At 35.9% G+C, this 16,889-nt stretch overlaps 1 protein-coding gene across 4 annotated transcripts in view; it reads right to left on the minus strand.

The window, feature by feature from the left end:
* Nucleotides 1-2,621: 2,621 nt before the first annotated feature.
* The window catches only part of SHPRH (SNF2 histone linker PHD RING helicase), a 58,112-nt gene continuing 43,844 nt past the window's right edge, over nt 2,622-16,889 (minus strand). For 2 of the 4 annotated variants that reach the window (XM_087775138.1, XM_087775139.1), the window contains exons 25-30: nt 15,302-15,490; nt 9,936-10,028; nt 9,279-9,365; nt 8,637-8,815; nt 6,390-6,470; nt 2,622-5,143 (exon numbers count right to left, since the gene is read on the minus strand). In XM_087775138.1, the coding sequence (XP_087631264.1) occupies nt 5,047-5,143; nt 6,390-6,470; nt 8,637-8,815; nt 9,279-9,365; nt 9,936-10,028; nt 15,302-15,490 (726 nt within the window). In that variant the 3' untranslated portion in view covers nt 2,622-5,046. Of the gene's footprint in view, nt 5,144-6,389; nt 6,471-8,636; nt 8,816-9,278; nt 9,366-9,935; nt 10,029-11,132; nt 11,255-15,301; nt 15,491-16,889 lie in introns of those variants that run through there. The other 2 variants (XR_015708300.1, XM_087775140.1) reach the window with 2 other exon arrangements.

Genomic DNA, 16,889 nt, shown 5'->3' on the forward strand with positions numbered 1-16,889 from the left:
TCAATAGTTATCTATTCTTTCCTCCTCTGAAGAAGAAGAGAAGACAAGACAGTGGATGCACCAGGACTTGTGATGGTGGTTCAGGTGCACTTTATGAACCTGAAACCTATAGACCTTACAACTAAAAACTTGTAAGCCTCACTGATTGCTCAGTAATTAGATTACCAGGTCTTTTTATATGTCAGCTGTACAATATAAACCAAGAAATTTAAAAGCTGAGTTTCAGTCTGTTAACATCTGCTTCTACTGTGGTGAAGAACAGGGGTAAATTAAGACATTACAGGCACAATAATTTATACCAAGCTAAAATTCCCTTTACCCCCGACACTTTTCCTCTGACACAATAAACCAGTTTTAGTGTAGACATTTTATGGATTATGACTCTTTTACTCTACTTCTGCTGACCAAACGCAAACATTCTTTGTAACAAACTGAGCGAGCTGGGGGTGGGTGGAGGGTGAGGGGGTAGGACAGGATGACAGACACAAAAAAAGGGAGACACACAGACAGACAGAGAGGGAGAAACAAGGATGTCTTGGACCTCCTTTTTTCTCCATTATGAAATTCCTTTAACCTACGTTTATAGTATATAATCTGGTAAAGACCTTACTTGTTTCAGGCAACCAAAAAAGGAAGAAAAGCACAGGCACAGTGGCTTTGCAACTAGCCTTTCAGTCTATAGAAAAGCTTATCAGACAGATTTTAACCATAAGTCTTTAGATTAAGCTTCAGAAACAGGCTCCATTTACAGCTAGAAAGAAAAACAAACAAATTTTCCTTTAGAAACTTAGATAATTCCTTACCTTGGGAGCAATAACTTTCAAGGTTAATTTTGCTTACATTGGTCAATGCAAGATTGATCAATAGAGGCTTCTTCCCCTCCAATTTAACTGAAGCACAGTTGCTAATTAAACAAATAATTCTGGGACTCCTGGAAAATATAATGTAGTCATAAAGATTGCGAAAAGGGATGGAAAGAGGACAGCACTGTTTGTGTCAGAAAAGACAGTGGTAGACGGTTGTTAACTGGTCCTCAGACACTAGTCTAGGCAGAATCTTACAGGAAGAAGTATGTCCAAGTATGGTTTTAACCAGAAGCAACTACTTGTTTTTAATTCTGTAGGATCCTACTCACATTTGTATTGAAGCACAGTTACTTCTGAAGTAGAGGGCACTCTGCTGGCAGACGACTTGAATATATCTACAGACATTGGCAGAAAAGTGGTTTTGGAAGCCCTGTCTCACAAAAAGCATCATCAACTGTTAAGTCCATTCCTTAATATGCAACTTTAATATGCATGAGAAGACTGAGGTAAATATTCTTTTGTAGTATCTGACTTGTGTGAAAATGGTAGTGTATCCTGGACTTTCATTGGTATGCTAAAAAGTTACCTAACAGGTTAAGATGAAAACCTTTTCCTGGCATAGACTGATTTAGAGAGCAAAGAGGACCTTAACTTACAAACTCATTTAAAGATCCACAGTGAAATTCACAGAGCTCAATTTAACACCATAAGGGAATCCACTCCTTAGTTTCCAACACTATCATATTGTGTGGTTCAAGGAAGTCTGCTATTTCCATCAAGCCTTTACAGGTACCTAAAGAAGACGACAGCTCTGTTCCACAAGGCACTGAACTTCTATATACAGGGAAAAAAACCTGTCCTGAAATTCTCACCAACTCCAGTCAAAAAACTCCCAACATTTTTTGTCATGGAACTGAAAGAGACGAAAGGTCAGCACTGAGTTCTCTGGCATCAGTTGGAGCCTCATTTTTAAAGGGACTGACTTCACTGGATAAACAATACTGTCAACTCGGGTCATGTTTACGTGTTTTAGCAGGAGAACACATGAGAATCTGGTACATGACTGGGTATGTCCACACAAATATTATGTAAACACTGCAGTCAGTATTTATAGATTTCTGTCATCTGTGGAAAATGCCATTTCTATGAGTACATTGGAACTATTACGATAAGGCAAAGTTTGCTCTCAGCTAAGATACTGTCTTCCAAAAGAGTGTTCTGATAGAGAGCAAAATCATGGCAGCACCATGAAAACAGGCTTACTGTGCTTTGATAAGAGAAAAAGCTCTGCAGATTTACGAGCTGCATCCTTAGCAGGAAAAAGAAAAAAAGAAAAAAAGAAAAAAAGAAAAAAAGAAAAGAAAAAAAGAAAAAAAGAAAAAAAAAGAAAAAAAGAAAAAAAGAAAAAAAAAAAGAAAAAGAAAAAAAGGAAAAAAAGGAAAAAAAGAAAAAAAGAAAAAAAGAAAAAAAGAAAAAAAGAAAAAAAGAAAAAAAGAAAAAAAGAAAAAAAAGAAAAAAAGAAAAAAAAAGAAAAAAAGAAAAAAAAAAGAAAGTTCACCCCATGAGGTGTCTTAAGATGTCTGAAAGAAAACCTTTGTCAAAGAAACTAAGAAAACCTTTGTCAAAGAAACTAAATGTTGCAAAGAATGGCAAGAAGTTTTAAATTACAGTTTGGTTTCTTTTTCAAAACAATTCTTTAAATTTAGTCGCTGTACTTAATATTATGTGAAACTTGAACAACCCATTTTACTACTGACACAGGCTATATATTCCAATGGTTCAACCTTCCAATTTCAAGAAGTGCTTTAAAACAACTAGTGTACACATTTTAATGTTATACCTCCAGAGCTCTAGGTCCTGGCACTCCAGGCCAGTTGGAGGAGCACCCAGAACCAGATCTCTGGCATTCCATGCTGTTATGTGAGCGCAAAAAAAAAAATAAGTCAGGACTAAAGTCTCATGCACTGCTTGATGAGAAGCTATGCTTTCAGTTATGAATCCAAAAGCCACATTTTTGTAAATAAACAATGAAACCACCATCTTTATATAAATAAGCCAAAAACTTGCAGAGCTTGGGAAACCTCTCATAGCAGATATTTTTCAGTTTGCTTCTCTGTCTTCACATTCACTGACAACTGTTATTCCCACATCTAGTTATTTAAAATGGGAGAGTGAACAGCACCTCCTTGTTCAGTCACATTATGTTGTACAATATCGAAATTCTCTAAGGACGATGCGGAAACTGGAATGTTGCTGCCCTCAGAGTTCCTGGAGTGTCTGTACAGCGTGATCTCCAGTACACTGCAGAATAATTTAGGCTGGAAGGGATCCATGGAGGTCATCTGCTCCAACAAACCACTCATAATAGGGCCAACTTTGAAGCTGGATCAGGTTGCTCAGGGTCATTTGAGTTCCCAGTATATTCAAGGATGGAGATGTCACAGTCTCTGTGCAAACTGTTTGATCAATCTGATTTTTAGAAAAGTGTACTATCAATTCTATTTCCCTTGCTGCAAACAGTAATCTGCAAAAAATCAGTAATCTCCAAAACAAAATGTATAAATAAGACTAATACATATTACAAATATGGGAATAAAGACACATTGTCTGTAAATTTACTCAAATAGTCTTTAGAACAAAGTATCTAACCAGTCCAGAAGGACAACAGACTATAAATGCCAAAAAACCCCCACTTCTTGATACAATATTATTCATGTAAATTCTATTCACATTTGCTGTGAGCAGCAGAAGACTTGTCTGCCATGCGGATAGGCTTAATACCCAAACGGTGCAACTCAAATGTAGTATGCTGAAAACAGAACTCAAGAAGCTCAATAACTATATAGCAAATCTATTTAGCAGACATGATTAGAGTAAAAATTCTAAGATTATATTTCTTAAAGGACTCGTTTTAATTTCAACCTCAAGTAAGATTTCTAAAATATACAAAAAACACTGTCTACTGAAACAGTAAATAATGTAATTTGAGGGAAGTAGCCTGTTGCTTATGCATATACATTTGCCCAGTCTCTAAACACAAAATTGTGTCTAACATCAACTACATAACTGAGCTTTCTTCTGTAATACCTTCAGAAATGGTGTTAAGAAAATGGGTATTCCATAACCTATGCCAAAAGGCTTAAAATTTATCTTGCCTACTTTCAGCAGTCTAAAAGTTAGCCTAGATTTGTTTTCTAAACCCTCTACTGTCAATAGAGATGGGGTAGAGTGATCTCGCGTATCTAAGGATGAAGTTTCACAAGAGTTCATCGCTCTCCACTGATTATCTAACTTAGACTAGGTACGTAATAATTAGACTGCCTACCTTAATCTCATCTATTTTGAATATTTAGATTGCTGCATCTTTAAGGGGAAGAATTAGACAAAGAAATCAGGGTGAGAAAATGTACACAAACATCAAATGATTATAAACTGATCAGCAGCTTAACCAATTAATTTTTTAAAAATTCTGTAACAAATGCATTACTTTCTTTTTTTTAAACAAAGCATTAAATTAGTCATGGCTTCAAGAATAAGTGAAAACATGTACAGTAGGTTCAAGTATTTAACTGATTACCAGACCAACACACATACAAAAAGCATAATTTAATTATCATTTTGCAGTGAGTAAGCATTAACAATGAAATTTTTAACTGTCACAAGTCTTTATGAATATCTAAAAGCCTAATACAAATATCCAAATTATTAGTAAAGATTAGTCATTTAAATTGTTACCAATAAGACGTTCAGTAACTCTGCATTAAATGCTAACAAGCCCTTTCTAGGAGAACATTAATTTACAGTCATTCTTTCTAACAATTCTTTGTACAGTAAAAAAAATTAGATTTGTGTTTTTCTGCTTCCCCTTTCCCACCCAACCACCCACACAGTTTTGCTGTCAGAGTGAGCTACTAGCCAAGCAAACCTAATGGTAAAATTCCTCTCAACCAAGGGTCCAAGATCTTAGTTTTAGCATCCAGCTCAAATGCTCTTTGGGAATAAAATCCATGTTTTTGTATAATGTGCAAAGTGCAAGTTTTCTCCAGTGCTATCAGAAGTGTGTGCTGCTAAGAACTTCACCACAGAGTAAAACAGTAACAATTAAGACTTTTCAATTTCCAATAGCTCTGTTACAGACAAATGTTAGATGATGTTTACAGGAATGACAGATCAAGTGGATTATATACCGGTGCTTATTAGGTCAGGTACTTTCTGATTTCATTAGGCCAAACCAATGTTTTTACTCAAGTTCTTCAGTTTCCTCTGTAAAAAGGTCAGCCAAATCTGCCACTGTCAGAACTGAGGCTTCTGACTGTTTCATGGAAGAGCTCGTGTGGCTGTGGGAGAAAATTGCATGCAGACATCAGAGAATGAATCAACTTCAGTAACAAGCTGTATGCACCGAAGACAGACCACATGGTTCAGAGTCCAATAACTGTTCAGCTTGGAAGCTCAGCAGGAAAATACACTTTCTATCAGGGAAAATACATACACTGATCAGCTACTTCTGTTGCACAATTTGAGTAAGATATGAAGTTCATCTACTGTCCCTGACAGTGGCCAACACCAAACACTGCAGAGGCGGCAGAACATGGGATAATCCACTTTGCCCTCTCAACATTAAAGGGATTGGCTTCAGCTTCTAAGCATAAGGTTTGATACTACATTCAAAACACTAGCTCTCATTGGATCATTCAACCACTGTATATTTATCTGAATTTTATATGCAAAAGTAGTGGTACTTTATAGATACGGAAATTGATTAAATCATTCTTTCAAAGCTAAAGCTGAAATCTTTCGTAACTGCAGCCAAAGATATACCTGTAAATTTTTAGTCTCATAATTTGTAACAGCCAAAAAACTGGAAAAATAACTGATTTTCTTAAACTAAGGCCTCCTCCTAGGTTTGTTATGTGTGTACAATATAGTTAAAGAGGTACAAACCTCTTATACTTTCTGCATAAAGAATGTAAATACCACTTTTGTTCCACTCCCAGTCCGTCATTGCTTATAGATTTTGAAAAGATAAACACAGTGAAAACTGCTTTCTGTGTCTGCACACCAGACTGACTTATGAGCTAGCATCTGGACAATGCTTGCACCGACTGCAAAACCAACCAGTGAGACACAGAACAGACAGCCTAGGTTTGTAGAATTTAAAAATAATGAAAGAAAGAATTAATGTCCTATATTAGAGCTTATAACATATGCTGTTACTCCAGTGGCAGGCTTAGTATTACTCCATTAATTGTAATGCTTTTATACTAATGGAAAGAGGTAAACTGAAAAGATAAATCGTAACACATCATTTATTAATTAATAGGGCTTTTATGAAATAAAATATACAAAATGTAACCAAAATATTCTCCAGAGAATTAAAATACCTTAAGCTTCAAGTTACTGGAACCAGGTTAACAGATCAATCGTTCAAGTCTTAAAACTTTTGTCAATCAAAACAATTTGAAGGAGAACAGTTGAAGTTTATATGTAAGATATGCATACCAACTGTAATAAAAGCATGGTTGAGAACCACCTTTTCATTTTCAGTGCAATAGCGATGTTTTAAAAAAATTCAACACATACCTTCTATCTACAGTTTTCAGCATAGTCTGCATTCTCTCTTCTATTGTTGCTTTTATCAGGAACCTATGAACAATGGTAGATCTGAACGTGTTTAAAAAAAAGAAAACAAGACCAGAAGTGAGCAGAAGTTACGCTGTTGCTGTCAAAGTTCAAGACCACATTTTTATCTCCTACTAATTATTGTAAAAGTGCTGAAAACACACCTCTGTATTTTAAGAAAGAAACCTTACAAGGTGATTAACAACTTCGGCTGACATTTAAGGATGCTTAGTGCCTCCCAGAGCACGCAATTCCACTTGGCTGGATCACATACTAAATGAATATAAGCTGTATTAACTAAAATCCTAAAGCAGCTGCTGGGCAAAGTTCTGCTTTCTGTGTCCCTACTATAAACAAACAGTCCTCAAGAGCCTAGCCTGTCATTTAAAGAAATGACTTTGGCCCACTGGTTATATACAATGTTTATACTGCATTGTCACAAGTCAGTCCAAGAGATAGAGCTCAGTGTGAGGGATAATTAAAGCTCATTCCCAGAGTTTTAACAATATTATTCCATAAGATGGCAAAATATTATATTTTTTTTTAAAGTCAGTAATTGTAGTCAGTAAACATGAAATTATAAAGACCGGTAAAACATAAAAACCCAAAATGTCAATAAACATAAAACAAAATGAGAACTCCATTTATGAAATAAAATTTCAAAAAGAAATCTGTAATAAAAAGAAAAAAGAAATGTCAGGCATAAGAAAGAAAAATGGAAAAGAGTCAGCTCCAAACATAAAAATGAAAAAATCACTCCAGGATCCCCAATATAAACATTTTTCAAGATATGAAGCCTTGAAAAGTGCTTGGATGGTTTTCAGATCTTAAGTTGAAACTTTGGCAGGTAACATTATACAGAGAAATGCTGGGGGAATACTTTGTGATTCATAGGCAAAGATCTACCCAAAAAAGAGAGATGTAAATAAGAACAACTGAACTGGTAATAGTGCGCCAGTGAAACTAAACAGAGTATTGCCTTATGCTCACTGTACTTGAAGCCCTTTTTCAAATAAACCTTGCTGAAGTCTTGCTCTGAAGTACAGCACACATTCTTGCTGGTTTTATTGCAAGGTTTTTGCCAGACCTTTTGTGCCAGCATCATGTAAAAGTATAAAGCAGGCTGTTGCAATCAATCTTTCCTATGCCCTCATAGTTAATTCAAAATCTTTACCAACACACCCAAATATCCACCTGTTCATAAACATTCTTTCACATACATGCTCATTCATGCCCTCTCACTTTGCCTCCATTTCCAGAACACAAAGCCCACTATTATTCTAGAATATTATTATTCCAGAATTGATTCCAGCTATTTTTCTTCTTCGTGTACAGGGGTTTTTTATTATTTTTTCAAGTGACATGAAACCTAAGGAAATACATATACATCTTATCTATTCAGAACAAACTTTCCAAAACCTTTGTTAAGTGTTCAGTACTACCCATGCAAAATCTACAACACTGAAACAAACAAAAGATATGCAAACTTATTAATGTCTTCAAAAATATCTAGACAGGGGTGAGGGCAGAACTGTGATTTAAAAACTAATCAGTTTAAAAAGCGTGTGCTATAACTTACTTTTTGGGAAAAAAAAAACCAAAAACCAACCAACCAACCAAACACACAAAAAAACCCCAACCTCCCCCCCACCTATCCCCCCAAAAAAACCCCCAAACACACCCCCCACCCCACACCAACTTATGCAGCTCCTAATCTGGAGCTAGGAATAACCAGCTAGAAGGAGCCTCTCAAGGAAACTAGGAAGGGCCATGCTGAACTTAGCCATATATGACGTATATGGTGAGTTGCTCAGACCTGCAGAGCTACATTTCGGGACATGCCTACAAGTAGAACTTCACAGTTAAAAACTAAGGCATCAATGGCACACATAAAATAGGGCAGCAGCTGAACAAGGTTTTTCAGGATTTTGGACTCAAGAGCCTACACTCTTCCTAAATGCCTAAATGCAATTTACTTCTGCACCTTACCCTCGTAGCACAAAAGAACTCCCTTGAATACACATTGTGTAATTTCAGCAAACTTTTTTTATCTTTCTGTCCCTTACATGATCATCTTTAAAAATAGGATTCCTATGAATACCCTCATCTCCAAAATTGAGAAGTTCAGTGAACTAGATTATTCTGATTACAGTATGCAGTTCTATTGTGGACCATATCTAAATCATTCAACATAATTTTAACTCTTACTTTGTTTGGCCAATACGATGTACTCTGCCAATAGCCTGTAGCTCATGTGCAGGATTCAGAATGGGTTCCACAAGCAGAACGTGAGTTGCTTCGATGATGTTTAGGCCATTGGAACCAGTGTGAAGAGGCAGCAGCAAAATATTGATGTTGGGATCATATTTAAATGCAGAGAGATTTTCCTAAAAGGCAAACGTCACAGCAGCATGACAAAAGTTCTTCAATAAAAAGTGTGGGGGACATCTCTATATTTTCAAGAAATCATAGCAGCTACTACAGGCCCCAGAGTGACCGCCTTGCAGCCTGACTGATCCGACACCTCTCATCCCAGAACAGATATTCAACAGATATCAGGAAGACATGAACTTCTTGCAACATTGATCAGTGTGTCTCATCCTTAACATCCATGCCAATGCTTCTTTCTCAAAAGTGAATGTACTGTTTATCTCCAAATGCTTTAAATTGTGGCTTTTTGTGACTGTGATTTTTAGAATTAATGAGTTAGAGATCAAAGCTTCTGCCAAACAAATTTGCTGCTCTTTCAGCTTCTCAAATGAAGCCATGAAGTAAAAGGATCAAATTAACTTCCATGAACTGTAGTTTTCCCCACTGAAAATACTTTTAAGAAAAATATCCTTTATATACCTGAAATTTACTAATTCCATTGATCTGGGAAAAAATCATGTTGTTGTCATACAATGCTTTTGAAATTATGTCCAACACATCTTGCCACTGTAAAAAACAAAACAAAACAACAAAAATACATAACACAATAAAAGTAAGTCAACATTACAAACAACAATGACAACTAAAATATAGTAACTTCCCTAAGAAAGAGTAGATAAAAAGGCCTTTCAAAATACTAGCATTTGCAATTAAAAAAAAAAAAAAAAGATTTGTGTGCCAGGAACCAAATCTTTCATAAAACTAAATAAAAAATGTAATTAAAAAGATTAAAAAGATCAGCTTGAATAAAAGAAATTGGTAGCCATCACAAAACCAGTTTTACAATGTATCAAAAATATCTGGACAGTACATTTAAAAATATCTAGAATTTCTAATGCTCCCATATATATCTAAGTGTTTGCCCTTTAAAGAAACAAGCTTTTACATCTGTTGACTACAATCATTGTTCACTTCCCAGTTACATGAATTGCCCTACAAATTCTCAAAAAAATCAAGTGGCTGTACAGAGTGATTCAACATTTTGGTAGCTAAACTGATTCCTGAAAATATCGTGACCACTTTAAACTCTCACACACACACACACACAAAGACAAGACAGAAAATGGTGATTAATACCGTTGAAAAAACTAAGGATTTAGCCCCTGGATCTTTAAATTGAATTCTCTTCAGTGTTCGGACCACAGCTTCCACTTTGGTGGAGTGACTTCCCTTTGAAAAGTCAAAGAACAGCATTAGTAAAGTAGGATATTAAACAACTCCTTTCACATTCATTGTTTTATTAAATAATGTTATATTACGACTCTTGCATATCTTTACACAAATTTAAAAATTAGCAACCTGGAGGAAGTGCAGGTTAAGTAGCACTGAACTGCTTTTCTACCTGCCTTATCATGCACTGCCATAGGATCAGCGGTGTATCACAGCATGTACAGCACTTGGAAGGAAGAAGTGCCACACAGATCCACCTATCCAGTTCTGTGTGAGGCAGAATGGATAGCCCAAGCAGTGCAGTTGCACCACACGTGCCAGTTAGGCCTGCTGAGGTTTAACTTAGTGGCACAATCTTTAAAGAATCTTCCAAATGCACATTTAAATTTCCCTCCCTTCACACCTCTTGAAAACTGGCAATGAAAATACCTACCTGAACGCTATTTCTGTTGCTTTTGTTTCTCACTCTGGCAACACCAAACTTCTGCTCAGTACTATGAAGCTTGTTAATTATATTTAAAGTAATAAGAAATTGGTAAATATGATTAAATTAATTCTTGAAGGATTGTGCGCTGCAATGAAAACATCTTCATATTCTACATTGAGAAGCATTTCAGTGCTAAATGAATCCAATACTACATTTTACTTTTTGTTCACTTTGATTTCTGTACTCGTCCCTTTCCCCTAAGTCGGGAAGAGGATTCTGAGAAACAGTTCTTTATCTCTCTCTACTTCCTTCAGTATGTACTTTGTATTACAACAATTTTACCTAATGTGATTTTTTAAGAAGCCCTTATTTAATTCCTTACTAGTACTTACATGCACAGTAATTTCAAGCTGCACTAGATTCAGCTGGACAAATATTGTTTTATTTCTGTCTGCAGCTGTCCTCTGAACATTGAATTAACTATGTTGGCTTGCTACAATGACAGATCAAATTTACTGAAGTTATGCTGCTTGCAGAATTGGCGGGGAAGGATGTCAGCAGTCTAAGCACAAGTTGGGAACCAATGCTGGGCTGCTTGATCATTCATATGTTATGCAGCTAAATACATGCTTATAAATACATGTAAAAGACTTTCTGCAGACTGTTTTACCAAAGGCTGCGATAAGCAGTACCATTCTATTTCCCAAGGTCTTCTATAGGGATTCCAACTCTGTGTCACAGACGTAGAAGTAAACCAGTTTTTTCATGACATCTCTGTTGCACGTGGTAGACATTAACACTGTTTCCAAAAGTCAGACAATTAAAAATGCTTACGTCAGTAGGTGTTATGATCCGCAAGGATGAATGACATAGTTGCAGCCCTACGGCAGCTGCCTGCCAATCATAACCACCTTCAGTTAGGAGATGGGAGACTAAGTTTTGGTATTTCCTATATATTCCAGGGTCATTTCCGTGCTTTTCTGATGCCATTCATCTGTGATTCAATGATGACAATTCTGGCTAATCTGCCCTGACTGTCTTTTCCTCAGAGACTTTTTTTGGCCCTTACCATAGGTCCTATTTTTCCCTGCTGTAAGAGATAGTAGCTTTAGCCACTGTTGATCTTTCCACCCTTCAGACTTCCTGTGACTCAGGTGTTACAAACATGACTTTGCACAAGATCAGAGGAACCATGGCAAAGAAAAGACAGTACAATGATCAAAGTGGTTACAGTCGTCTTGCTCTATTTTTTAAACACTAAGTGTGCAAAGTTCTCCATCCCTCCGCTTACATTATATGAGACAAACTATATTAGACTTGTCATTGAACTAACAATTGACTAAAGCTTTGGTTCACAGCACACAAAAAATTTCAATTTTGTTCTCAATATTTATGGAGAGATGAAACTGATAGTTTTCAGCCTGTTTTTAAAAAAGTGTTACCCCACTCATTACCCATACACCTTGAATTTGTAATTTTGTTCAATATCCAGATAAGTATTTATAAACAGATTAGCTAGTTCTAATTAATTATGGAACAGCACACATGAGAATCAAAACTACCCTCTAACAAACAATTTCTGTCTCAGGTGACAGGCTGGCAATACCCACTGTAATACTGACCAGACACTGGAAGCTTTTACAGAACCAAAACATGCAGGGATGTCAGTAATATCTCTTTCAGTATAAAATGCTGCCACTTACAGTAGTGCTTTTGGATCTAAGTCATTAACTTAAGATGATTAGTACTGGTACAATAAAAAGGGGGGATGGGGGGGGCGGGGGGGTACTGAATACTGAAAGAGACCAGAGGGACTGAGAAAGTTTAGATGAAAATATAAATGCTGAATAAAATCACACAATTTTCATATATATACTGCAAGACATTAATCTTAACCTCAGTAGTCTATAGAAACCATAGTAAGTTAGGTATCCTTTGCTAACTGTCTTTAAAGGAATATGAGGTAAAAATTTTTATTTTTAACAATGCTGCTTGTTTTGATAGTACATACAGTGAAGCTACAGTATATATTGTTACTTTTTCATGAAATGAGAACAGGCCTTGCTCAGGATGACATATGAATTCACACAGAATTCATATTTTTGCTTTGCCTGAAGTTTTTGATGCAGAAATACTTCAAGAAAACACTACAACCCTTTACACAGGACAGTACATGACATGTTCCTTATGTGTTTTACTTATGAAATTTAGTTGTTCTATTTATTTTATTTTTTAATGTGATTTATGAAACCTATTTGAAATTTTGTTAGAGGGCAATATCTCTAAACCCTGAGGAAATCACCTGTTAAAAACACTTATGAAGTGAGGTCCTAATAACTGGCACTTCAAAAATACAGCCTACTTACTCCCCCTGGTGCCACATGCTGTCAACTACTTCAAATCTAATAATTTGAGTTAGGAGGCATCTACTTATAAAATGGAATTCCAGTTGTCCAGGGAGGCTGACATAACTAGTGTGAACGTGGTAGCATCGACTTCAGTATAGGCCAGCAAGCCTCGTATACCGGCAAGGTTCAAGGACATTTGCACAGATACCATGGAACTCTTTGTCAGCACATTTCGTTATTACTTTTAACTATACTAACCAGATTAAAACTATGATTGGTATGTCCAGCTGTATTATAATCATATTTTAAAGACAGCAGTATCATCTAAATCAAAAGATTACCAATATTAGTCCTTTACCTTTGCATTTTAGTCCAGAATCCTCTATTTTTCCCACAACTCCAATAACCACAGATTTTTGGTTTAACACTATTCTATAACATATTTGTGCAAAGTGAAAATGTATCTATGCACTACTTATGTGTCAGTATTGATTAAGATTCATGGAGATGCTGTCTCTTCCTCCATCCCTGCTTTCAACTCAATGAAAGCCCTCTGTTACCAACAAAAGTAGATAAAATAGAGCAATCAGGTCTGATTTCCTACACATTTGTGTCTAGAGGTTCATTAACTTTTGTCATTAGGAACACACACAAGTTACAAACTTTAAGATATCTTTTGGAGTAAGGGGAAAGTCAAGCCACAGTATTGTGCTAAGTAGGAGACATATTTTATGTGGATGGCTATTTTAATAAGACTTGTAGAAAATGTATTGCCTTTGAAACTCAGACTCTCTGTCAAGCTGTTTGAAATGATCTAATGGGTTGCTAAATTAAGGGAGAAGTCCCTAAAAGACCTCGTCTCCTTAGAAAGCCAGGCTACAAGGAGTAAACACAGGCAGTCACAGTAGAAAATACAGCTACCAGTCTTCAACAGAGCTGTACGTGCTCAGTGGAAAGCCTTGAGAAAGAAATTGCCCAGGCAGGGAACTGTTTTAAGACCAAAAGTCACTCTTTATTCAACAATCATCTTTTCAGTAGGTCTATGTATCCAGTCAGTGAGGCTTTAACCAAATACCGACAAGTTTAAAATGCAGATAGGAAAGAAGCACTAGTAGTTTTTCCAAAGCTTTTCTTTTGATTTTTCAAACAAAAACCAAACAAAAAAACCCAGAAAGAATACTGCTGCAGAGTATCCAGATGCACAGAGTCAACAAATCTAGAATACGGAGAAAAAGGTAACACCACACAACTACATCAAAAGAATTGGGATGAGCTTGAAGAAAGTGACCTCACAACCATGTTATTGATGATCCACTTGTAGGGAAAGGAAAAGAGAACATCCCCAACATCACAACAGAGAAACCTTTCTCCAAAGAACAAATTAATGGTCAACAGGTTCCAATGAAAAGCGTTGGTTTTGATAAATATTTTATGGGATTAAAATTTTTCATTTTCTCTACTGTGATTTGATTTATTACTGAATAAACTTTGGGTCAAGATACTGAATATACTCATTAGAACCTGTCCACTCATTTATTAGAGGACAAGTTAGATGGAGGAAGCATAGATATAATCTCACTTCATGTTTTTAATGTTCATTCACCCCTATTAAAAAGTAGTCTTTTTTTTTCCTCCTAATTATGGTTTATATAGCAGACAATATTATAGACATGCAAAATGCAAAACTCTACTTCTCAGGTAGCTCGAGAAACATTCCAGATGACTAATCTTAAGCTCAGAATCAGGATTTACGTTCTCTGGCTAACAATGAAGACTTAGGCATTTAAAATATTTACATTATCCTAACAGCCTTACAGTACAGGCAGCTTTCTCAAACTACTCATTTCAAGCAAACACAGCAAAACTATGCCTCCAAAAAGCCTCTTCTCACCTTAACTACAAAAAGCCAAAAACACCATAACGAAAAAAAAAAAAAAAGAATTACCTACATACAAACAGCATTTATTTCTACCCGGTGTCAAATGCTTAAACAAAAATATAACTAAAGCTCAGCAAAAGCTGTCCCTCCCTCCCACGCCCCAAGACAGCATTACTTTAACAGATGTGTAATTTTGTAATACATCTACAAGGCCTTTCCTCAGGCACATTTAAAGAGTAGGTGTTAAAAAGATATCCTCTTTCACTGTTTCCTTTCACGTTTTGCTTCCAAACGTCTTAAAAGTTACGAAAAGGATAAGTCAAACAGAAAAAACCCTAAACCAAACAAAAAAAACCCAAAAACCCTTTCACTTGACAGGAAAACATGTATCATTTCTCGGGAAAGGATGCAAAAGCATCGATTACCCTACAAGAAAGGCCTATATACATCATGTCCAATTCAAAAGAACTATACCTGTTATAAACAAAACTAGTCATAAAAGTGAACCCACTTATAAAACTGTATGGTAGATTTGTCTGCCTAAACGCAGTATGCAACAACACACAACAAACATGCACTGCTGAAAGTTTGGGCCACAAAGCTCACATAAACAACGTACCTTTACAGGAATATCATCCTCTTGGTTTGCAGTTTCTGCAGTGAAAACATACGATATTTCTTTATGAGATGTTGTCTGCCTGCAAATGGCACATTTAATTGAGCTCCGGCGGGTGCCAACGCTGTACTGTTCTATGATGATAGCTATACACTCGTTACAAAAACAATGTCCGCACGTCAGCACTGCCCACTATGCAGGGAATTAAAAAAAACCAACACAACACAGTATCAGTTTCGGATCAACGCAAAGAAAAACAGTGTATTAATAAATGATAATTTACATTTTCATAGAAACATCACTTTATTTTCATGAAACTCATCAGATTAAAATTGAAGAATTTTAGAATTTTTAGCACTCCATCTGCTAAAAAGCCTGGATTTCAAAGTTTTCCAGCACAGAAAGATTCATGGTCCACAGAAGTTCTCTGCATTTACTGTTCATTTTTTGCATTTTCCCAGTTTTAAACTTGAAGATATTACAGTCTTTCATTTCTATGAATGATGATTCTTAAACCATAAGTATTTACAACATTTTTAAAAAAAATTACACAGGTGTTTGTCTTGGTCTTCTGTAAAAGTATCTATACATTCATACTAGATCAGTTTTATTAAAAAAGTCCTAAAGAAAGTGCTTTAATTGTTACATATTGTTAAGTCCTAAACAACATTTTTGGATTTAAGAAGAAAGAAGATTTTGAACAGCAAGGGAGAATGCATTAGAAACAAAAGATTGCATTGCAGAAGCTGTCCTTCCTTTGAGGGCCTAGAACATCTACGTGTCAGCTGTGACCTTCCTTAACTGAGAAGTAATTTCTAAACCAATAGTTTTGCACTTAGAAATAGAGTCTTACTCTGTACTATTCTGTTCTATAGGCCATTCTAAGACGGAAAAAAAAAACCCAAACCACAGTTTTCATGGATCCAAGTAGCAGAGGGAATTGACTGAAGAGAAAGATCTTTTAGGCCTTGTAAGATTCTTTCAGTCATGCAGAAATGGGATACAAAGCATTTTAAAAGTTCCTTGCAACATGAGGCTACTATCATCTCAAGTGGCAGTCTGAGCCAAAGTTAAATAAAAGATTATTTTTCCTTTCAGTGAGCTCCTCCAGCTCAGAGATGAAGCATAATGACAGTTAACAGGGCAAACAACTGTTCTGTGTAAAAACCTGTATCACCCTTGGAAGAAGAGCGCAGAGGGGATTTTGGAAACATGGCAGGACAGCGGTTCATGCTTACACATGTCTATAAAGCTAACAGAAGCTAAAACATCTTAAAATAGCTACCCTAAAAAAAGAGCCAATTCAGCCTGACTGTACAGCAGCCCTTTCATGTTTTACCTAATGCGTGGTAAATAAACTATGGCTTTGCACCTTATGATATAGATCAGTTTTGATTAAATCTCACTTAAATTTCAACTCCTGCAGTTCAGGAGGTAAGTGGTGGGGAAAGAAATCCTGAGTGCCAGTCTTTATTCTATTTTTTTTCACTACTGTTTAAGTAGCTAATGTCCATTTCTTTAAAGTCTAGAAGAAAAAAATACTATCAATAAGAGCAGTTACAGTAAAATACAATAGTACACTACAGAAGTT

The sequence above is a fragment of the Nipponia nippon genome, unplaced genomic scaffold (assembly GCF_047370975.1).
Source record: "Nipponia nippon isolate SJK-2023a ecotype South Korea unplaced genomic scaffold, ASM4737097v1 scaffold_4, whole genome shotgun sequence".
Lineage (NCBI taxonomy): Eukaryota > Metazoa > Chordata > Aves > Pelecaniformes > Threskiornithidae > Nipponia > Nipponia nippon.